Source organism: Culex quinquefasciatus, chromosome 3 (genome assembly GCF_015732765.1).
Source record: "Culex quinquefasciatus strain JHB chromosome 3, VPISU_Cqui_1.0_pri_paternal, whole genome shotgun sequence".
In the NCBI taxonomy this organism is placed as follows: Eukaryota; Metazoa; Arthropoda; class Insecta; order Diptera; family Culicidae; genus Culex; species Culex quinquefasciatus.
The window spans coordinates 50,106,675-50,130,239 of record NC_051863.1 but is presented as its reverse complement, the minus strand read 5'-3'; the positions used below and the strand labels follow the sequence as shown (position 1 = coordinate 50,130,239).

Genomic DNA, 23,565 nt, shown 5'->3' with positions numbered 1-23,565 from the left:
TCTTGTCTAATTACCGTCCAGTACAGTTCAATAAACCGACAGAAACCAAGAGCAATAAAGTTTTGATTACAATTCACTGTGCACTAGCTAACCCGCGAGTTTCAGTTCTGTCCAGATCCGATTATGCCACGAACCAAGCACCAGACGCTCTTATGTGCGTTAACAGGCGTAATATTGAATGTTTGGCCCTTTTGAAATGTTAGTTCTTATTCAAAATATTGTTTTTTGCTGAGATATCGACATTAGAAAATGGAAGGTTATTTGGGTGAGGCTTGAAAAACAATTTTTCTGTTTCTTTTTCTCTATGCAGCAACCAGTGGTCCAATGTTTCTTAGACGAAATTGTAGGAAATTTTCCGAACCTTATGAAAAAAATATTTTCAGGAATGGACAATCATGTACACTATTTAGGCCGTTGCAAATATTTTTCAAAGTTTATGGGGGCAAAAATAATATTTTTTCAAAAAACTTCAAAATTTCAAGGGGAATAGAATTAAAAATCATAATAAGCATATCTGGGATCGATCAAAAATATTTTTTGATTTTTTGTGAAAATATTGGATTTTTTACAGCACCGCAAAAAGTTTTTTTTCGGCGAAAACAAAATCTATTCAATACTTGCATATTTTGAAAACTAATGATTGCAAAACAACTGGGCAGGTGTAAAATGCATTTTAAAACACTTTTTTTCCAATTTTTCAATTACGAAAATGTTGGTACCCTAACATCTATAGGTCTTCGCAGAAATTTTTAAGTAATCGCAGTTTTAGTGAAAAAAGTAGATTTTTTGCCGCTTTCGTATTTAATTTTCCCGTTTTTGCGCGCGGCGCGTCGGAAAACCCAGTTTTTATTTTCAAAAATCGTATCTCGGAATATTGAGAACATAACTTCACCATTTTTTTATATGTTATGTAAAATTTTCCGAGGAATCTGATAAAAATATTTTCAGACATAGGCGGCTCTTTGGTCCCGAGACCTTCAAAAGAGCATTTTAAGTTTTCATTTGACCTTTTCAAATAATAGGCTAGATATTTGAAACTTCTTACTATTTTTCCTTACAAGCCTATCTAATACTCTTTCATTCGCGCTCAAGACAGCTAAAATCAGTTGAAATGGTGCGGAGTTTTGATTTTTAGAAAAATGTGTGCAAACAAAAAAATACGGGTCTAATTATTTCGGCCAAGGAATCCCCAGAAAATTTTTGAGCCCGACCTGAGAACTTTTTTTTCGAATCATGCTGTTTTCGTGGGGAATTGCTGATAAGTGAAATCAATTTCCGGGTTTGGTGGAGAATTGCTCAGTAAAAAAAACAACATTAAATTGTTGTTTCGAGTCGTTATTTATCATATTGCAAAAATCTCGATACTGGAAAATTATATATTAGTTATTTTTTTACTGCACAAAAATCTATCAACAAGTTAATGCAACCAATTATTGCAACATTTGAAAAATCCAATCAGTGGGAATGAAGTTTCGTAAACATTAAAAAAGAACAATTTTGAGTCTCGAAAAGCTCATGAAACGATCTTGTATTTGCAGAAAAAAATCTAAGGGTAGAAATAGTTGCTCAAAATAATAAGGCTACCTCAATTAACCTTTCATTGAATAAGTATGAATGAATTGTAAATGAATCCATTGAAAATAAACAAATTTATTACTTTTCTTTTAAAATAATTGGCACTATTGGCATAGTTATAAAATTCCCGGGTACCTGGAATTCCCAGGAAATTGACAAATTCAACTCTCGATTCCCAGGAAATTGAAAATCTCTAAAATCGTCATCCTCTAGTCTTCATCAATACCTACAACTTTGCCGAAGATACTAAATCGATCAGAAAATTTGGTGGAGAATTGCTCATCTTTTAATGGATATCTTTAGAAGTGATTCAGACCAATGTTAAACATTAGAAATAAAATATGATTTTCATAGCAACTATTGCTGCAATTATTCTTAAAAATATTCTGATAAACTCACCTGATGAACGCGCCTTCTCATGGCACCGCGTCGTCGGTTCAGGAAGGGCTGATCCTTGACGCCGGTGCGACGGCACGAGTTTTGTAGCTGCTGCTGCTGTTGCTGCTGGGCGGCCATGTTGTTCGCCTCCTGGCTCCACCGGAGGTCGATCTTGACGTGGACCCGACCTTGGGGCTCCAGGTCAATCTGTTGAAAAAAGGTATGATTTATTAGTTTTGTTAAGTGAAGGTTATGTTGATAAATAAATAAGTCAATTAATAGAAAGAGATTTTCAAACAAAAAATATTTGGTTGACCAGCAAATAACCTCATTTTAATCTGTTTAAAATTTTGTTTTTCCCAAAGTGTTTAAATTCAGAATTTTATTGTTGACTTTTCATGATTTTTCAAATTTGCTATTATACATTTTCAAACAATGTTTTAAAGACCTTCCCGTATCCTTGCCCCACCCCACATAATTGAATCGAATGTAATCTCATAACGATCGAAGTGACAATTCAGAACCTGCGTCGCAACCACAAAGGTGTGTGTGTGTGTGTGTGTGTGTGTGTGTGTGTGTGTGTGTGTGTGTGTGTGTGTGTGTGTGTGTGTGTGTGTGTGTAAAGGATTGAGAGAGAGACAGCAAGTAGTGTGGGAAATTAAAAATAGCTTTCGCTGTTTACTACTGGAAGTCTGCCTGACGTTGTTGTCCACATCAATGACGCCGTGGTCCATGCATTGTTGCCTGTGGGAAGTAAAGTGTGGAGATTGATGCGTCGCAGCCAAAGAAAAAAAAAGAGCGGAGTGGAGGAGGCACGGAGTTTGCATCTCTCTAACAACACGAGAAAAAGGCGGATACACATTTTGACAGCTAAAACTATTTTGCATATTCCGAGCCAACAGGCAACTTTTTCACAAAAATCGAAATGTAAAATAATAGCTGGTCTTCTCAGCTACCTATTAACACTGTGGGTTTTGTTACATAGTAACCTGCTGTTGGCTCGGAATTTGCAAAATAATTCTGGCTTAAACGCCCTTTTCAAATGTTGTCTCAGATGCATGTTAATCCATTGCGTTGTTACAATGTAACAATCACTTCAGATTATCGAAGCTTTGGATTATCGAATCACAAAAAATATCTTTTTTCGTTGTATTTTTTGCCTTCCTCACTGAGGTAAGGCTATAATCCTGCTCTAAAAATGAACTTTGTGTGAAAACGTCGTAGACCTACCTTCATGTATACATATCGACTCAGAATCGAAAACTGAACAAATGTCTGTGTGTATGTGTATGTATGTATGTGACCAACAAACTAGCTCATGTTTCTCGGCACTGGCTGAACCGATTTGACCCGAACCTGTTGCATTCGACTTGGTTTAGGGTCCCATAGATCGAGTTTTATACAGATTGAAGTTTCGATAAGTAGTTCAAAAGTTATGTATAAAAATGTGTTTTCACATATATCCGGATCTTACTTAAATGTATGTAAACTATGTCCGGGTCCACCATCCGACCCATCGTTGGTTAGGTCATCAAAAGACCTTTCCAACGAGTCCAAAACATTGATGATCTGGCAACCCTGTCTCGAGGTATGGCCACTTAAGTGATATTTATGTACTTTTTTATTTCGGATCTAAATTTTTGTACAATTCCATCATATCAGCCATTGTTGGTAATAAGTGAGGAAGGCTCCAACCACATAGGTGGATTAAGTTAGTTTTTATTGTTAGGTTTAAGCTTGGCCCTAAATATGATACGATTATCCGAAGTCCCATACAAACATTGGGATAATCGAAACTTCGGAAAATATAGTCTGAACTGCATTTTTTATCAGACAACTGTCGTTTTTAGAGTTTTTTTAAAGGTCCTAGGGGAACTATACCCTTTTTCAGCCTATTTCTATTATCGGCCTATCAGCACTTTGATCATGAATTACAGCTTTCATAAAGTGTTTTTGACGGTTCATAAGTAATAAATAGCTCAAATCAAAGTGAGCAAGCAACTCTCCGTTGTTGATTCATCTAAAAATGTTGATTTAATAGCAAAAAATGGCAAAAGTGATGAGAATTGGTCGAACGGCTTAGAGTGATTAAAATGGGTATATTTCCCCTATAAGCTATTGTGTTTCATATGTTTAAAGGACCGGAGACTCCATTGCAATTAATAGACTGAAACAGGAAAATCGCAGCTAAAACATTACAGAAAGAAACTAGAGGCATTACATTTCTAGAGTTGCGTTCGAAAATAAAAATTAAAGCGTAAATCTACTGAGATGAAAATTCATTTAATATTAAAAATATCACGGCATTTCATGGGATTGGTCCAATTTCCAGACCTCGGGGAAATTTGCTCTTTTGTTACACTCTGTTTTCCCACCTTCCTTGCAATGCAGTGATGTGCACTTTGAAATTATTATGTAAATACATGTAACAACCCATAAAAATCAAATGAAGTGTTAAACCAGCGATTCTATAAATAATGTGACACCTTCATTATTCAGTGTTTGGAATCACAAATTTACCTAATCCAATTTGGCGTTCCTTACAGACAGTGTCTAGGAAGGGCTTTTGTACCTTCTGCAAGGCGATTGTCAACAGTTAGGGATAGTTAAAGGACACGAAACTATTTGCCAAATTGGTGGGTGTTACGAATGTGTGGGATGACTGCACCATAAATGTAATGCAATGGTGTACTGCAATGGATTTAAAATGGATTATTAATTCAATTTTTTTTAAAAAACTTCGCGGTCCTTCATGATAGAAAGCATCCTACTTGACAGCTCGTTCCAAGTGTGCCATAGTTGCAAATATTTTTTGAAGTTTATGTCCCGCGGCTCTGACCAAAGTCGAGGGGAAGGGGGGCAAAAATTAAAAAAAATATAAAGATTGAAATTACAAGCCTATGTTTCAACATTTGGATGAAACAAATGTTTTAAAATGCATTTTACACGCGTCCAGTTGCTTTCCAATCATTATTTTTCAAAATATCGATGTATTTACGGAATGTATTTACGGAAAAAAAAACTTTTCGTGGAACTGTCCATTGGTTAATGGGTAATTCTCTACCAACTCACACGAAATCGGGAAAAGTTGCCCCGACCCCTCTTCGATTTGCGTGAAACTTTGTCCTAAGAGGTAACTTTTGTCCCTGATCACGAATCCGAGGTCCGTTTTTTGATATCTCGTGACGGAGGGGCGCATGCGAAAAAAGAGGTGTTTTTCAATAATTTGCAGCCTGGAACGGTGATGAGATAGAAATTTGGTGACAGGGGGTTTTTATGTAAAATTAAACGCCCGATTTGATAGCGTATTCTTCACCGAAGAAAACACAAAAAAAGTTTGAAAAAAGCTGCCATTTTCCGTTACTTAACTGTAAAAAAATTGGAACATGTTATTTTAAGTGAAATTTAATATACTTTTCGAATCTACATTGACCCAGAAGGGTAATTTTTTCATTTAGAATAATTTTTTTTCATTATGAAATTTCGTGTTTTTTCTAACTTTGCAGGGTTATTTTTTAGAGTGTGATAATGTTCTACAAAGTGGTAGAGCAGACAATTACAAAAATTTTGAAATTTCCTGCTACAACTTTGTAGAACACTCTAAAAAATAACCCTGCAAAGTTAAAAAAAACACGAAATTTTAAAATGAAAAAAAAAATGTTCTAAATGAAAAAATTACCCTTCTGGGTCAATGTCGATTCGAAAAGTACATTAAATTTCTATTAAAATGACATGTTCCAAAAAAATTTACAGTTGAGTAACAAAAAAGGCCAGAGTTTTTCAAACTTTTTTTTGTGTTTTTTTCGATGAAGAATACGTTTTTTCGGAATTCTGAGTACGCTATCAAATCGGGCGTCTAATTTTACATAAAAACCCCTTTGTCACCAAATTTCTACCTCTTTTTTCGCATGTTCAAAAATGGAAGGGGTCGTACCGCCCCTCCGTCACGAGATATCAAAAAACGGACCTCGGATTCGTGATCAGGGACAAAAGTTACCCCTTAGGACAAAGTTTCACGCAAATCGAAGAGGGGTTGGGGCAACTGCTGTGTGAGTTGGCGGAGAATTACCCCATTAAATTTCCCATAAAATGACATGTCTCACGATTTTTGACACTTGAGTAACGGGAAATAGCAGCGATACCGCCCCACCGTCACGAAATATCGAAAAATGGACCACGGATTTGTGATCAGGAACCAAAATAACCCCTCACGCAAATCGAAGAGGGGTCGGGGCAACTGGTGTGTGAGTTGGCGGAGAATAACCCATACTCAACAAAATTTGGTTCAATTCAATTTAATGTTAAATTCATATAGAACTAATCAGAAAATTTCATATCATGATACTAAAGCATCTGGAAATAGAACTAGCCTCATGAAAATAAACTATTACCATTTAAGTAAGCTTTTAAAAGAATAATCGGTGTTACTAAAAAAAATATTTACCCCTTCCCACCAAAGCAAAATTGAGTTTGAGCAACTGCGGTCGGAAGAAAACCAGACGACAGAATCAGTGCAACAAATCGCTGATACAGCGAAAAAATCCACTGGACCGACGCAGTGTCTCCCAAAATCAGCAGAAAAATCTCTTGGTTGGTTTTGCAAACCTGAGGGTCCTTCTGAACCAGCGAAAATATTTTTTTTTGCATTTTCAAGACATGCTAAAAATTTGGACAATACAGAACCATCTTTGACAGTCATTGCCCAAGAGCGAATGACACCATTAAGGACATTAAAACGCATTTTTCACGAAAAGTGCGACGTGCGACAAGATAGCACGATTACGTCGATTTGCACTCACCCAAAAGTCCTGCTGGTCGTTCTCGTTCCGCGTCACCAGATCGTCGAACGGGATCGTCATGTTGGCGACGAACACGTCCGTGATGGGACCCTCGTGGAATATCGTCATGCCGAGAACGTTGGCGTTTTCCACCTCGTGGATGAAGCTCTCGTTCCACACCGGATCGAATGTGCGCTGCTTTGTCGTGGATCGGTCTGTGCGGGGTGGAAAAATAGGAAAAGTAGTTGTTATTCTTGTCTTTTTAAGGTTTTTGAATTGCAAGACTTTATCTCAGAGAGACACCCACGAGCTGCGAAACCGGCAACCATTCGCAGCTACCTTAACAAGCCGGTGAACTACATTATCTCTCGCTTTATCTAATCACACACGCTACTATTTGGGCTAGCAATTAGATTACAGATGAAACAGTGCCAGACTAGGTTTCTGAAATGATTCTCAAACATGTGCCAGGTCATGGCTGGACGTCCAATTTGCAGAACAAAGCCTTCCAGCGTGCCAGCCGTTGGCGTGAGTCCTCAATCGTTATGTTTATGTCAAATTAAAAACGATTTATTCGAAAGTTGGCCAAAATAAAACATGGTGCAATAATTTTGATTTGCAGCTTTCCCGTTTTGCGTTCTACAACGGTCAGCTTTGGCCAGTACCAGAATGGTAGGGTAGGTGGACCTTTAATCAGTCTGCAGTATAAGTTTAAGATAACTTTGTAATTGCAGATTTTTCCTATGTCAAGCTTGGGAGCATTCCCCCTTCTTTGCGAGGGGGTGTCACATATGCTTAGGGTAAAGACAAATCTGCCCCCGTTTCCGTGCCAAATCGAAGAGGACATAATGAGTCAGGGTCGTGCGCCGTATGCACTATAGAATGAACGTTTAAGAAAAAATGACGTCGTAGAACATGCGGCAAAGCGGATGTTTTCTAGGCGTTTCACTTGTTTTGCTGTATTTTTTTTATAAATAAATTCTAACACATGTTACAAACATAAAGAAAACACGTTTTCCTCTTAAATCGTACTTTCCCCTACTGCAATTATATGCAAAAACAAGAAGCGAGATTTATGAGTTGCATCCCGGCTAGACGACAGGCCAGCAAACGAAAAGAAAACGACTCGAATCTTACACGAGGACTGGATAGCTGGCGAATAAAACTTTTACAGCGGTGCCCTTGTTAGCAGCGCGGAGGGGCCTCAATTAGTGTCACATGCAATCTATCCAGTTTAGCCGGATGCATCGCACATCGCACGCCGTACTGCAAGGTTATGTTTGATTTCGAGATAAGCTCTGCGGGGGATGAAGGACAAGAAGACGGACCCAGAGTTGAAAATAAAAGTATTCTGAACCTGCTAATTTTATTTTTTGTCTTTCAGCTTAATTTCTAATTAAACGTGACACTGTCGGAGTTGATCAATCAATCATGGCAGACACGTTTGAAGTTAAATAGTTCAATGGAAGAAGAAGGTAAAAAAGCATGTTTCTCGTAAAGATCATGAGAAGAATGATTTTTTAGCTGTTCGTTAAATTAGGTAGTTGCAATTTTCCTCGTACGATCCGTGAATACCCCGATTCTATGCATCGGAAATTCAATTACGAGTGCTGAAAAAATCAATTCTTGCAACGAGTTTAATACAACATTATTTGCAATTTGGTCCTAAAATTAAGCTTAAATTTATGATGTAATTGTTCACAACGATAATGCTTTTTTTCTGAGTTTGTTGACCCTTTGTACGACCACAACGGATTTAAAATGGATTTTTAAATCAATTTAAACAAAATATCAAAGGTCATATTTGACAGCTCGTTCCAAGGGAACCATAGTTGATCCATCAAAAAATGTTGTCTAGTCAATTTATTTTTTAGAATTGTATTAAAAAAAAGTAATCCGAATTGGTTATTAATTGTGTTTTTTGCTGTTGTAAATAAAATTTGACATAGAGCTTTAGGACCCTATTCCGGAAAACACCATTGGATGTGATTTTTCAGTTCTCTTGCTTTGATGGGTACTTTTGATTTGAGATGTCCGTTCTCTAATAATTCGAGGTTCTCTAGTTAAAACACAGACAAAATTGATATACGAGCCTGCAAAAGATTTTGCAGCAGGCTCGGAAAGGAAAATTTTGCCGAAAAACTACTCGATAACCATATCCTAACTCTTCTTGTCCAATTTAACTTTGGCATTTATAGACTTTTTGATTAAGTAAGAATGAAGAAAAGAGTTTGCAGGCTCAGACTGAGTAGCCCATCAAACTAAAAAAGATCGTAGAACATTTTCTCAAATAAACGCAATTTTGTAAAATAAATAGCAAATTCACCTCCGTGTACGCACGAGTGCAAGCAGCAGTCAAGTGCTAAGTGCTCCGTCGTTTTTCCGATTTTTTTGCCGTAATTTACCGTGATTCGCCGCGAGTTTGCTCCACCAGCATGCCAAGGGCCGGCCGTGGCCGTGGCAGTTCGAGTGCGGCCTCGAAAAACCCGCGAAGTTCGTCTACCGGCCGTGTGCAAAAAGGTAAACAAACCAACGCCGCGTCGACCGCCATCGCGCCGGGGAGTGTGTGCGCCAAAGGATTCGACCCGAAGTTATTACACGCTAATTACCGCGTCCAGGATCGCAGCCCTATAAGGCTCCGTTCAGCTACTTCCGGCAATCCGTCGACCGATGGCGCTTCAACATCCGCCAACATTCCCACCAGCAACAAGTTCGCGAGACTGAGTGACGATGAAAGCAGCTACAACCAGAGCTTGCGAAATTTCGACTTTGTTTGTGATAGCTGACAGAACACTCCAATCGTCTTCACCACGACAACCTGATTTTTACATTCTGCTTTCGTTCATTTCACACACAAAGGAATGAGTGCTACGCAAAGTCACTAACACAATCATTGACTTCCCTCCAGGAGAAAAATCGCTTTGAGAGCGGTCGTTTGACATTCTACCGAGATTCCGATCATCTCTCCAATGATAGCTATCATATGATTTGTGTCACCACGCAGCATACACTAGAAAGAGAGAGACAAAACCGAGAGAAAGAGAAAGAGCACGTTGTCTCGTTCGGGCGGCTGCTTGAGTGGTGCTCATTTTTCGTTCGTTTCGTCTTCGTGTTAACGTTCATCGACCGTCGCCAAGCAATGACGGTCATGATAGGCGTTGTGTGTCAGCGATCAAATATCGTTTTGGGAAATGATCGCTGACAGAAAGTTCTATCGAATATCGAGCAGTCCGGTTCAGTGATAGATCCCTTTTCAAGCATTGGCTACAACAACACCGACGGTAGCACTACCGACGACGACGACGACGATGGTCGTGCACGGAAAAAAGTGCCGACGCCAAAAAAAGTAATTACTCCAAAGGAACGACGACCACCACCAATTTTTGTTTTGGACACGTTGGCGGACGATGTTGACGAGCAGCTGGAAGGCCTCGTATACTGCCTAAAAATAGGTAAATCGTCAGTGCAAGTGTTCACATTTGACCAAAAGAACTTCGACCTGGTTGTGGAGAAATTGAAGCGTAAAAACTTCAAGTTCTACACATTCGACCCCGTGCAGAAGACCGCTGTTAAGATCGTCTTGCAGGAGTACCAAGACCGCCCGATCTCCGTCCTCAAGGAGCACCTCTCGGGTGTCGGAATAACGCCGCGAGACATAAAAGTCCTCTCGCGGAAGACAACCGTCACAGGTACACACACTCTATCTGTACTACTTTGACCGCGGCACCGTCAAAATTCAAGACCTGCGGCGGACTAAGGCGTTGGACGGTTTATGGGTAAACTGGCGGTTTTACTCCAAAAATCCGACGGACGCAGCGCAATGTCACCGTTGCCAGAAATTCGGCCACGGCTCACGGAACTGCAACCTCCCGCCCCGCTGCGTGAGGTGCGGTGAAACACATCTCTCGGAGGTGTGTGCACTGCCACGAAAAGCGGATCTTGGAGATGATGCAGAACAAACCAAGCCGCGCGTAAAGTGCGCGAACTGCGGCGGTAACCATACCGGTAATTACCGCGGATGCGTTGCGCGCAAGTCCTACCTCGAGGAGCAGGAAAAGAGGAAGAAGAAAGCAGCAGCATCCCACCCTCCTCAGCGAAGTACGAGTGCAGCCGTTCCAGCAGCTGGCCAGCGTACGGTTCCAGCGGACAACCCAGCGGTCCCTCCTGGATGGGGGCGGTCGTTTGCAAGCGTGGTCGCTGCCGGAAGCGGCGATGCGGCCCAGCAAGGAGTCACCGGGGAAGATCTCTTCACCCTGCCGGAGTTCTTTGCTCTCGCGGGGGAGATGATGACGCGGTTTCGGACCTGCCGTAACAAGGCGGAGCAATTTCTGGCCCTCGGGGAGCTGATGATTAAGCACATCTACAAAGGATAAAATACTGTGATTTAGTTATAAGCTTTTTCTCTTTCTTTCCCTTTTCCTTTGCAATTTTAGCAAGTTTTTTTTATTTTTTCTTGCTCTTGTTAGTGCCTTAGTTATAGAAATAATTGTTTCAAAATGGATTATGATTCAACACACAGCTGAAAGGAACTCCAAAACTCTGTTATGAATTGCAAAAGAACTTATTGTATCATGATTATTCACCAATAAAACCGAATTGAAAAATTGAAATAGCAAATTTTCTCAAAAATTCTAGGTTTAAGTTTGGAAGCTGTCCCCATCTAGTTATTTAGACCTATGGTTATCAAGTGAATCTTCTCGTTTTTAGCTTTTTGTATAAAAGTCTAATAAAAACATCAAAAAGAGCGAAAAAGCCGTTCAAAAGACCGGATCATTTTAAAGAGCGAGCGAAAATGAGCTACTCCTAAAAAGAGCGATTTTGCCCACCTCTAGTTGAGGTATAACATTTGCAATGAAAAGCTCTATATTTTTAGCAAAGTTTTTGGGTTTGTTGATTTCAATATCTGGAATATGTGGAAGCTTTTTGAACAAAACTGGTGGAATAATTTATTTGTTTGTTCCCAAATATTTGAAAGACGAAAATGCCTTACTAAGTGCCTTAGCTAAGTAAGTAAGTCAGCTGATAGTTGTATTTTTCAGTGAATAATTTGTAGTTTCCAGTTAATAATTTGAAATAAGGCCGTTGCAAATATTTCTCAAAGTTTATGTCGCCCCCCAGCCCCAGGTAATTTTTGGCTGTGTTTTTACTAACATTTCCTATATTGTAAGTAAAAAGAAGTATGCAGTAATTTTTCTAGTGTCTCAGACTATGCCTCTACGCATTTTTTTTACAATTAAAATGATAATGGTGCCATTTATAGCAGAAAATGTGAAAAACAAGCAAAAAATTGAAAAAGTGATTGTAAAAACATGAAAAAATTAAATAAGCAAAAACTAATGATAGGAGGTGGTAGAACATACCAAATACTACCAAAAACAGACAAAAACTAAACAAGATAAAAGCAAATTAAAATACTATAAATGTTACAAGCAAAACATAAAACAAGAGAAGTAAAGTTTTTCATAGAACAAAAGTTGCTCGAAATGACCTCCTAAACAAGGGAAAAAAATTTCAAAAAAAAATGGGCATTAGAGGGTTAAAGACATTTTAACTTTTCGTGAAATACCAATGTACAGTCCCACGAAAAGTTTTTGTTTTCGCGGAAAAAAGTTCCGTCAATACATCGATATTCTGAAAACTTATGATTGGAAAACAACATAACTTTTTTACTTGGCTAGTAAGCTCACGACCACCCCTGTTTTGGAGGTTTGAAAAAGGTTCTTCATTCAACGAATTTGTAAAAAAGTAAATTTTTGAACATGAACATTTCAGAAGAACAGCAGATATCGTGAATTCCAATGAAATTTGCAAAAAAAATAATCTGGGAATTTTTGTACAATTGGGTCCTAAACTGAAGCTTAGATTGCTGATATTATTGTTTACAGCGATAAAGCTTATTTTTCTGAGTACAATGACCCTTTGTACGACCACAAAGAGTTTAAAATGGATTTTTAAATCAATTTTAAAAAATTAACCTCGCGGTCCTTCTTGACAGAAAAGTTCCTACTTGACAGTTCGTTCCAAGGGGACCATAGTTGATCCATCGTTGTCCAAAATGTTGTCTTGTCATTTTTTTTTTTTTGCTTTAAAATGAAGAAAAAGTGATCAGAAATAGTTTTTGATCGTGTTTTTCACCATTGTACATACAAATTGACATAGGGCTATACTGCCCATGATCGCATAAATGTCCCATATGCATTTTCATCACTTTTGAGTTATTGATGCAGTTTGGTTCAAAATCGTGTGCTCTTTCAAAAGAGCCTATAACATCCAGTACTTTGTTCTAGAAATCAGGAGGAAATCCAGTTTTTTCGTGAAAACTTAACACGTAGCCTTATGTGTGGGACAAACTTCAAATGCGTTTTTCTCAGCTTGCTGTTTTTGCATATGGGACATTTATGCGAACATGGGCAGTATAGTACCCAATTGAAGTTGTTTTGAAATTAATACTGTTTAGCTGCTTTAAAAATTGTTTGCCTTCTTAACCGAAGAGAGGCTATGAAATCTGTAGTAAAATATCTTCTTTATTTTTGTTTCCATTCCACTCAAAAAACTATACATCACATTCTGTTGAAAACAAAACCCGGATAGCGATCGGAATCATGCAGCGTTCCTTGTTTGGTTATGATGTGTTGACAATCTCCCGCTGCTGGTTGACTATACGGTGGCTATACCCCTTTCAAGTTTTCCACCTCTAGTCTAGTGCCATCATTGAAGTAAGTGCACATTGCATCCACATCCACAAAGGTCAAGGGTTAGGTATGCCAACCACCAGTCAGTCAGCAGCCCCAACAAACACACAGGGCCGGGGCGCGACGATTGCCAGCCAGCAGCTCAACAACACGCGCACCGGTTGATACTAAACGCCTACAACGTGTACTGAGAGTATACACAAACTGCCCGAGGTGTAGCCCGAGGTTGATCCCTTTCTTCCCTCTTGCAAAAGATGAGAGGGGCTTGTCCGGTGTAGAGGACACTCGGTTTTGCCACCACAATTGTTAACCTCTGCTGGGGAATAACACTTTTCTTGTGCTTTGTGATAGAGTGATAAAATTGTTAAATTAGTCACTGAATTTTCACAGATTTACTAACATTTCAACACAGTATTACATAAAAACCGTTCAAATCAACCCCAGTTGACGGTTTTCCCACTACTCTCGTCCAGAGTAGAGTACGTGGGAAATTTCATTGAAGAAGCGTGCTAATTTGACAGCGCCACCTGTCTGCCTTTCCCTCTAGCCTTTTTTTCCCACTTGGTTTACCAGGTCTCGTGCTTTTTTTAATTGGTCCAAACCACTAAGGGCGCGGCCCCAATGGACGGCACTCAGCAACGCAGTACCACAGTTAAGCATCCCGGTAGTACCTGCCTACTTGGGCCAACGATTGTTTTTTTTCTGAGAGGGACTCAAACCAAGATCACGGAATTATTATTTTCTGAACTTTAGGAACCTGGTAACATTCTTAGCAAGGGAAAAACATCTTTTATAAAAAATTGTTACAGTTTTAGTAAAGTTCTGTAAGAAAACATATTTTTGTTTTGTAAACTTATAGATTTAAAACAAGATTTGCTCTCAAGCTTGTTAACTCTTGAAATTAAAAAAAGGATTTAAAAATACTGGAAAAACAATTGAGCAATGCAGAAGCTGCAGAACTTGAGTAGCTGACTCAAATATTTCATGGCTTGTTTATTTCAAAAACAATAAAGTTAGAGTTCCCTACTTACAGAACCGCACAAAGAGTGTTCAGTTCCGTTCGGAATGTTTCCAAGAGGAATCCGGATCGTTCTGGCTTTTCAAAGCTGAACTGCACTGTTCGTTTTCAATCTGGAGGCTCGTCAAGCGCAAATAACATTCAGCTATACGAAAAACAACTGCAGGTGTAGTACAATTTTCTCTGGCCAAAATAGCGTTGTATATAAGAAGTTTTGGGTTTTGGGATCGGAACATCACTAAATAACAAATTCCTGTCAACATTTCTCTGCTCGAACTTTTTGCAAAGTTAAAAGAAGTGCGATTCCCATCTGCTCCAACCTTCCATCGGATGAGGAAGTAAAATGTCGGTCCCGGCCTTGGTTGTTAGGCCGTTAAGTCATTCCAGGTGTAGGAGTCGTCTCCATGCCATTAGTACAAACAACACACCAAACCAAGCCTACTCCGGTGGAATCGCTGGCGGCGGTTGGACTCGCAATCCAAAGGTCGTCAGTTCAAACACTGGGGTGGAAGGTTCCTTGGAGTAGAAAGAGGTTTGGGTGCTCTCCACATTCAAGCCTTCGGACTCCTAGGTTCGAGCAGAAACTTGCAATAGAGACCACAAAAGACCCGGGGGTCGTCAATGTGGATGGTTTGATTTTTTTTTGATTTTTGAAAAGAAGTGCAGACACCCAACGGTTATCTAAAATATTAAACAAACAGTTTTTCTTTTGTGAGAAACTTGTTTATGTGCAAATAATGCTATTAATACAAAGTATTGATCAGCATTCATAAGTTTTGATGATTGATGTAAAAAATAAACAGCAAGGCCGTTGCAAAAAATGTTCAAAGTTTATCTCGCCCCCCCCCTTCGAAGTTGGCCTGAAGTTTTAATGAAAATTAAAGTTTAATCAACTGAAAACCAGTTAAAATGCATTTTCCCGCGTTTATAATCATATTTAGCATGTTTGAACTCCTTTGAAAACATTTAAAATTTTCATGAAATACCAATGTACAGTCCCACGAAAAGTTTTTTTTTTCGAAAAAAAAATTCCGTCGATACCTCGATATTTTCAAAACTAATGGTTAGAAAGCAACTGTACGCCTGTAAAATGCATTTTAAAACATTTTTTTCATCCAAATTTGTGTAATTTTGCATCAAAAATGTGTAAATTTACCACTAATGCCACTTTTTCAGTCTAAATTACAAAAATAAAAAAAAATATGGAAATGGGGGGGGCGGGGGGGGTCCAGGTTTCCAAAAAGTGACCACGTGGTTTATGGATGGTCCCTTACAGTCATCCCACATATTTGGAACAACCACAAACTCGGAACACTTTTGTGATAATTTGTCAATAGCATGCCAAATGTATCTTTTCTGTCGACTCTGTAGGTACTATTTTTAGAACCTTTATTTGGACATTCCCTTGCTATTAAGGGGTTACATACATGTAGAAAATCACAAAATTTCATATTTCAGAAAATTCACTAAATTCCCTAAAAGATGACTTTCATTCACTCTTGAAAGTTTCATGAAGATATTCCGTGACTGAACTGAGTCAGAGACGATTTAAGTTAACAATTTTGCCATGCGCAAAGCGAACTGTCAAAATTTGTGAACGCTTTTCTCTAAACACCGAGTTGATTTACGGGTGCCACGATATCTCGAGATGCGATGGACCAAATTGGCTGAAAATTGGGGTGAAGACTCCCAAGACATGTCCCGTGTGCATGAACAAGCCCGATTATGAAATTTTGCTTTTTTTTAAATACAAAAATCAAAAACTGATGTTTTGCCTTTCTTACTAAAGAAAGGGATAGGTTTTACTTTAAGGCTGGACGTCATTTCCAGCTTCGTAAATATGTCGATTCAGCATGAATTTTAATCGGAAAAATCGTCAAAAAATCACACTGCATCGATTTTCGACGCTTCGTCGCCAAGTCGACAAGTTGTCAAGTTGAGCTTCGAATACTGGCGCGAAAATGCTGGCGCATATATTTTGTGGCTCGACTTATACTCGTTTTGTAGTAGCTTGTCTACCGATGTTTCCTACAACATGTATGATATCTTAGCTTTTCGGTTTCTTTTGCTCTGTCCTTTTTTGCATAACTGTCCAATGTTTATGCAAAAACTGTTGTGACATAGGACATTCATCCGGATACAATCAATTTGTTTCCCGTGCCCTCCTAAAATCGCCTAAATGTAGACTTCATTTTCGTAATTTTATTTAACAGGGTTCATTGGATTCCAATAGGAGCTTTCCAAGCTTTCATCGTTTATATCGTTTTCAAAGTTTTCAATGCTGGCGACGCCAATGGCTTTCTACCTAAGGTTCTCGCGATTGAGTGTGTAGTGGTGCGGTTTTTGAAAATAGCTATCTCTGACCCTGTCACTTTCTTAGAAGCTGAATGGCTAGCTTCGCTGCACCGTGCGGCACACGCGGTTCACCGAAGCTAAAAAACCAAAACCGCGGTGTGCGTTGCCACTGGCGCATGGGAAGCTTGCTATGATCGCGTTTGTCATAAACGCTTGTTTGATTACAAACCACAGTGGTTCAAAAGGCTGTTTTGACGAACTTAATTGATTAGAGCAAAAAGTAAGCATTTTCGTGCTTTGACATGTTCTACAACTTTGTTCAGCGTTGTCATGGCCTACTTTTGGTGAAATTTGTTTTTCAAAATACTCATCACAGCAGGCTATGGAATTTCTAACTTTTGACAGTTAAGAGATAGAGCTTTGGTGTCTTCGGCAAAGTTGTAGGGCTGAAAATTTCCACAAACTTTGTCGAAGACGCCAAAGCTCTATCTTTGCGTTGAATACCAGTTTTGGAACCTTTTTCATAAATCCCTGCCAAAAAACAGTTTTTTGACTAAAACTATGTTAAACTTTGATTTTAGACGATTACAATGTTCATAAGAGTTGTTAGCAATATCAAAACAAACAACTTTGTCGAAGATGCCAAATTGAAAGGAGCTATATGTGATGAGTTATAGCAAGATTTCGTGATAATTTAGCTAGTGTTCGAGCTCGGTATACAAAGCCTCGGGCAAATTTGGGCAAAAACCCATACAATAGGCTTCAAGTATGACTATTCCACTACAAAATGTCGGATGAATCATTCGTCCGAAGGTTTACGGTCATAGATTTCCGAGCATTTTAATTTATTTTATTTTTGATGACTATTTAAATGCATTTAAGACACTTTTAAGGCACATAAGCCATTTTTGCGATTTATTCGGACACACGAGGCGTGTAGGCCAGACTCTTGTGAAAATTTTGATGTATTGGAAGTCTATCTTTGGAACTTATTGGCTAATAAATAATATGAATGTTTGAAATAATTTATTGTCTTTGCAACACCAACGTTATGACGATGACTAGATGTCTAGATTCGCCGATAAGCTCTTTTGGAAGGGATTTTTTTTTCAGAGATATTCCCAAAAATACACTGGATAGCCTCAAAAATAGACTTCCAATACATCAAAATTTTCACAAGAGTCTGGCCTACACGCCTCGTGTGTCCGAATAAATCGCAAAAAATGGCTTATGTGCCTTAAAAGTGTCTTAAATGCATTTAAATAGTCATCAAAAATAAAATAAATTAAAATGCTCGGAAATCTATGACCGTAAACCTTCGGACGAATGATTCATCCGACATTTTGTAGTGGAATAGTCATACTTGAAGCCTATTGTATGGGTTTTTGCCCAAATTTGCCCGAGGCTTTGTATACCGAGCTCGAAAACTAGCTAAATTATCACGAAATCTTGCTATAACTCATCACATATAGCTCCTTTCAATTTGGCGTCTTCGACAAAGTTGTTTGTTTTGATATTGCTAACAACTCTTCTGATCATTGTAATCGTCTAAAATCAAAGTTTAACATAGTTTTAGTCAAAAAACTGTTTTTTGGCAGGGATTTATGAAAAAGTTCCAAAACTGGTATTCAACGCAAAGATAGAGCTTTGGCGTCTTCGACAAAGTTTGTGGAAATTTTCAGCCCTACAACTTTGCCGAAGACACCAAAGCTCTATCTCTTAACTGTCAAAAGTTAGAAATTCCATAGCCTGCTGTGATGAGTATTTTGAAAAACAAATTTCACCAAAAGTAGGCCATGACAACGCTGAACAAAGTTGTAGAACATGTCAAAGCACGAAAATGCTTACTTTTTGCTCTAAACAATTAAGTTCGTCAAAACAGCCTTTTGAACCACTGTGCAAACGTACAAACATATTGTACGATTGAATATATTCTTTTGGTGAAAATTGCGTTTTTTATTTCTTTTGGAAATCATATCATTTATAATACTTTGATTTCATCATAAGACTTTCTTTTGTGCTGACGTTATACATAAACAAAGTCGATGTTATGAATTGAAAAAAGTTCTACCATTGTTATATTCTTTTGTAAGAAAGGCTCTATCTCACCCCAGGTGGGATTAAATCGGGTTTTTTTTTATATGAAAGACATAAAATATTGTCATCTTTTTTAAAAATTATTTTTTCAGAAATCGGCCTTCGTCATGCACACAGGACTGGTCCAACGAGTCTTCACCAAAATTATGAGCCATTTGGTCAATGCAGTGTTGAGATATCGGCACCCGTTTTTTTGAAACTGCTTACTTCAAATAGCTACATCTCGGCAATGGTACATCCAAATGTCTTCATATTTATTTTGTTAATAGATGAAAATGTATATTTTTGTGCCCTGAAAACAGATTTAAAAAAAAAGTATAAATGTGTGCTCATACCAATATCTGACATTGTTGCAGATTTACATGTGTGTAGCCCCTTAAAGTAGTACTTTTTGACAAAAAAAAACTGTATTTCAAAACGATTTTATCCAGAGGAGCAAAAACCTGCCACCAAATGGCATGCTCCATAATTGACCGATTCTTCGGCTCCTTAAAAAAACCCATTTTTTTCAGCGGTTTGGCTGTAATGGAAAAATAAAAGAAGAAACCCCCCAATTTTTTACATACTTGGAAATATAATTGATTTTCCTGCTAAGAAATGTCATGTAGAATGAACCACATTGTACCTGTGCATGCGCATATTGCGATTATTAAATCATAATAAAAATGAAATCTTTCATTAAAAAAGTCACATTGAAAATTCAATAAAGTGACCAAAGGTAAAGAATCAGTCAATTGTGGGATGTTTTTGTGCCTCCCACAATTGTAGAACACCTGAATTCAGCTGTATTTTCACAAAAAAGTTATCAGGCCATCTACAAATCTAATTATTTTGTTAAAAAGATATGTACTCCTGAAGAGAACCAAAGTTTGTTTACATCCATAATAAAAAAGTATTCCGAATTTGTGAATTTCACGGGTCAATGTTTTTTATTTAAAAACTTTATATAAAACGTTTAAATTTACAGATGGTTTATACATCAATTTCACATGAAGGTAAAAGCATATCATTATGTTCAATTATCGTTTTTCTATGATTTTTGAATATTGTCGAATATGTGGTATGACCGTACCTATTTTTTTTCCGAAAAGTCCTAATCATAACCCACAACTTTGCTGAAGACACCAAATCGGTCAGAAAATCCCTTTTCAAAATACAGAATTTGATACAGTGAGTCAAATATTTGTCCGTACCCCTCCGTACGGAAACTTATTGTGATGTAAAAGTACATAACATTCGACTAAAGTACCAAGTTTTATACATCAATCAATGCGGCAGAATTTATTGGATTTGTAAAAAAAACTTATTCTTAAAAACGTTACTTAATCCACCTTTAGGTGGTTGGTGCCTTCCTCGCATATTTTAAAAAATATCTGAGATCGGGCCTCAAAAAAAGTTTATTAAAAACACTAAAGTACTTATAACTTTTGATAGGGTTGTCAGATCTTCAATCTTTTGGGCTTGTTGGAAAGGTTTTGATTACCTATCCAACGATGGGTCGCATGATAGATCCGGACAACTTTTTCATCAAAATATTTGAGATCCGGCCTCAAAAAAGTGTATAAATATCACTTAAGTGCTCATAACTTTTGATGGGGTTGTCAGATCTTTGTCTTTCAAATACCTTTCTAGCAATGTATAGCATGACGGCTTTTCTTACAAAAACCACCCTTTTTACAATCTTCCGAAGTTTAGCTAAAACCGTTTTTTTAGCATAACTTTTAAAGTACTTTTCTAAACTTCATAATATTTACTAGGGTCTTGTGGGACCCCAAGACGGATCGAATGAGACCAATACGGTCCAAATCGGTTCAGCCAGTCCGGAGATAATCGAGTGCATATTTTTAGGTGCACGGACTCACATCCAGACACACGCACAGACATTTGTTCAGAATTTGATTCTGAGTCGCTAGGTATACGTGAAGGTGGGTCTAGGATGTCGAATAAAGAAGTTCATTTTTCGAGTTATTTTATAGCCTTTCCTCATTGAGGTGAGGAAGGCAACAAGCCTTACCCGACAAACTTCGTTCTGCCTTTTTTTTCGTTTGTAGACGTTTTTTGCTTTTTTGCTTATTCAGCATCCTGTGATGAAAATTTGATTTTACGTAACTTTCTCCATACAATTTGCCGATGCTCCGAAATCGGCTCCAGAGTGACCAAAGTGTCAATTAGTTAGCGTATAAACCTTTCCTGGGCTTATACGAACCCAACGCAACAAAAAGCACCTCTATCCGACACTCCGTATTGAACTGATTCGCGTTCGAACAAAACCATCGAATTTTTATATATATATAGCTTGGTTAAAATTTAGTTTTTTTAACCCACCGGAGGTCGCGTACGTGTACTTTGTACACAGTTTGTAAGGGCACTTGTAAGAAAGGCGGAAACACGCGACTTCCCAAAGGTTAAGTTAAACTTGTCAAAACATTAGTTAATAAACAACTATTTTTATAAAATTGCTATTTTATGTTGTAAGAGTCTCTATTGAACAAGTTTCAACAATATTTGTTCAAAAAATACATTGATTTCATCTTTTTTCTTTACATTTTTCGACCGAAAATATTGTTTCGGAACAAATACGTTAAACAATCCGGATTGTCCCGGAACCGATTTAACCCCAAGAGGGAAATTTTATGGTGGTCAGATAGAGGACAAATAAAAACCCACCTCTTGCAATTTGAAGCATCCAAATTCGTCCACTACAGCCCGATTACGAGTCCCTAGTCTGAAATTTGAAAAACAAAAAGCAACAAAAGCAAAACATTCTGACCCAGGGCGGTACAAAAATTCTCAGCACGAAAAGTGAAAATTTCAAATTCTGGATCTTGAAGAGGACATTCTGCCGCGTCGATTTATGTAAAAAACTTGGTACTTTTGTCGAATTTTATGTACTTTTACATCACAAAAAGTTCCCGTACGAAGGGATACGGACAAATGTTTGACTCACTGTACATTTACAAACCCATTTGTATGGAGCCCCCAAAATTGTATGGAGACTTGTATGGAAAAACTAATGATGCAAAATGACTTATTTTGACATAGGATGTACATGGACAAAGTTTCATCCAAATTAAAAAAATTCAATTAAATTTAAAAAATCGCGAAATTTCTCCAGACTCAATTGTATTCTTGTTCTGCGTTGATATATAAAAAAGAAGTTATTTGACACTATCAAAAAAGAAGAATTAAATAAAGAAAACAATTTGACAGTTCCACATTTCAACGCTCATTCACCACAACCACCACAAAACCGTGGTCGATTTAAACCAAGAATGGATTGTTTTGCTTTTTCACCCAGATCTCTTTACACACAACTTGAACCGGAGAGAAAATTGTGCGAGAGCGAGAGAGAGAGATTGTGTGTGCATAAATGTGGAGCTCGCCACACTTGTTAGTAGTGCCCCCCCTCCATTCCCCACTCTCCCACCCACAATGTTTTCCCCCACAATTCCAGGCACAACGCTTACGCGCGTGTAAGTCATCATCAGCTTTTCACGCACACGTGCGTGTCTGTCCCACCAACTCTCTCTCTCTCTCTCACTCTCTGCAAACGTTCTTCCGTTCTCACATCTGCTTCACTCTCGCTCTCTCTGAACCAGCAAAATTGGATGATTGTAGCAGGCTGGCTGACTTTTCCAAAAGGAGGATTTTTCCCGTAATTTTTGCACGCACATGCACCATGAAGGGGGATGGATGGAGGGGAAAGGGGGGGAGGAAATCCCTCGACCGATTCCACCACTCGGTGGTGGAGTTCACTTGGGGTCCGTGCAAATTTCTCGAAGGGGGTCATTACACGGGTGCGAGAAAATTTCATCCCCCCGAGCTCCACCTGGGGAACGGGACGGGGGTTCATCCCCCCGCTTCATTGAATTTTCCATTTTCCTCCTGGCTGGCAGCCATTTTCATTTCCCACTACCACAGCAGCAGCAGCGCCGTGATTTCGAAATGTCAATATACACGGGGCAAAAAGCTGCGGGGAAGACATTTTCCTCCGCGCCAGCGAAGGAGGCGATTTTTCCATGGCCAACTTGGAGTTGAACTTTGGGGGGTTGTTCAGCGGAAAATTTCGTCCTCAAGGTCTGTGCCGTGCGTATCGCGGGGTCACGGTGCGTGTGTCCTCAATTATGCAACTTTTGGGGTCTCCCCAGATATCCAATGGGGTGGGTTACAGGTTGGTTTCAACGAATGTGGGGGGGACGGTTCGCCCTCATTACCTATGAAGTTCTGGTCGACGTCTATCGAGACATACGGATCGATGAGCTGCTGGTCCCCGAGTCGGCCGAATGTCATCGTGTGGCGCGTCTGGAAGTCCGTGGGTCGCAGACCGCACGCCTCGCAGATCTTCAGGCGCAGCGTACCCGTAAACATGGTGCAGCCTGTCCGTGACACGGGTCGTCCTCACGCGTTTCTTCCCCTCGTGCACGGTTTGTGACGGGATTCACGAAATCGATATTGATCCACACACACACACACACTCACGCACGCAGTAGGTCGTGCTTGTTGTTGCTGTTTTCCACCGTGCACGCTCCTCACCACCACCTCAACCACCCCACCACTGTGGCCATAGATCACTAGATCAGCCTTGATGTGATGTATGCTGCTGATTCACGCGAGATTCTTCACGACTCCTCACTCACGCGCGCCCCGTGAACGCAAATTTCTTCGACTTTCGCGTCAAACAAATATCGCCACCGAAGAAAAAAAATGCCCCTCGTCGAATTTATATCACAAA

At 38.9% G+C, this 23,565-nt stretch overlaps 1 protein-coding gene across 1 annotated transcript in view; it reads right to left on the bottom strand.

Annotated features, from left to right (window-relative positions):
* Positions 1 to 23,201, bottom strand: part of LOC6054341 (protein kinase C) — a 46,377-nt gene extending 23,176 nt beyond the window's left edge. Inside the window, exons 1-3 of the mRNA XM_038263333.1 lie at positions 23,048 to 23,201; positions 6,753 to 6,946; positions 1,975 to 2,160 (exon numbers count right to left, since the gene is read on the bottom strand). Coding sequence (XP_038119261.1) covers positions 1,975 to 2,160; positions 6,753 to 6,946; positions 23,048 to 23,201 — 534 coding nt within the window. The remainder of the gene's footprint in view (positions 1 to 1,974; positions 2,161 to 6,752; positions 6,947 to 23,047) is intronic.
* Between the last annotated feature and the right edge of the window lie 364 nt (positions 23,202 to 23,565).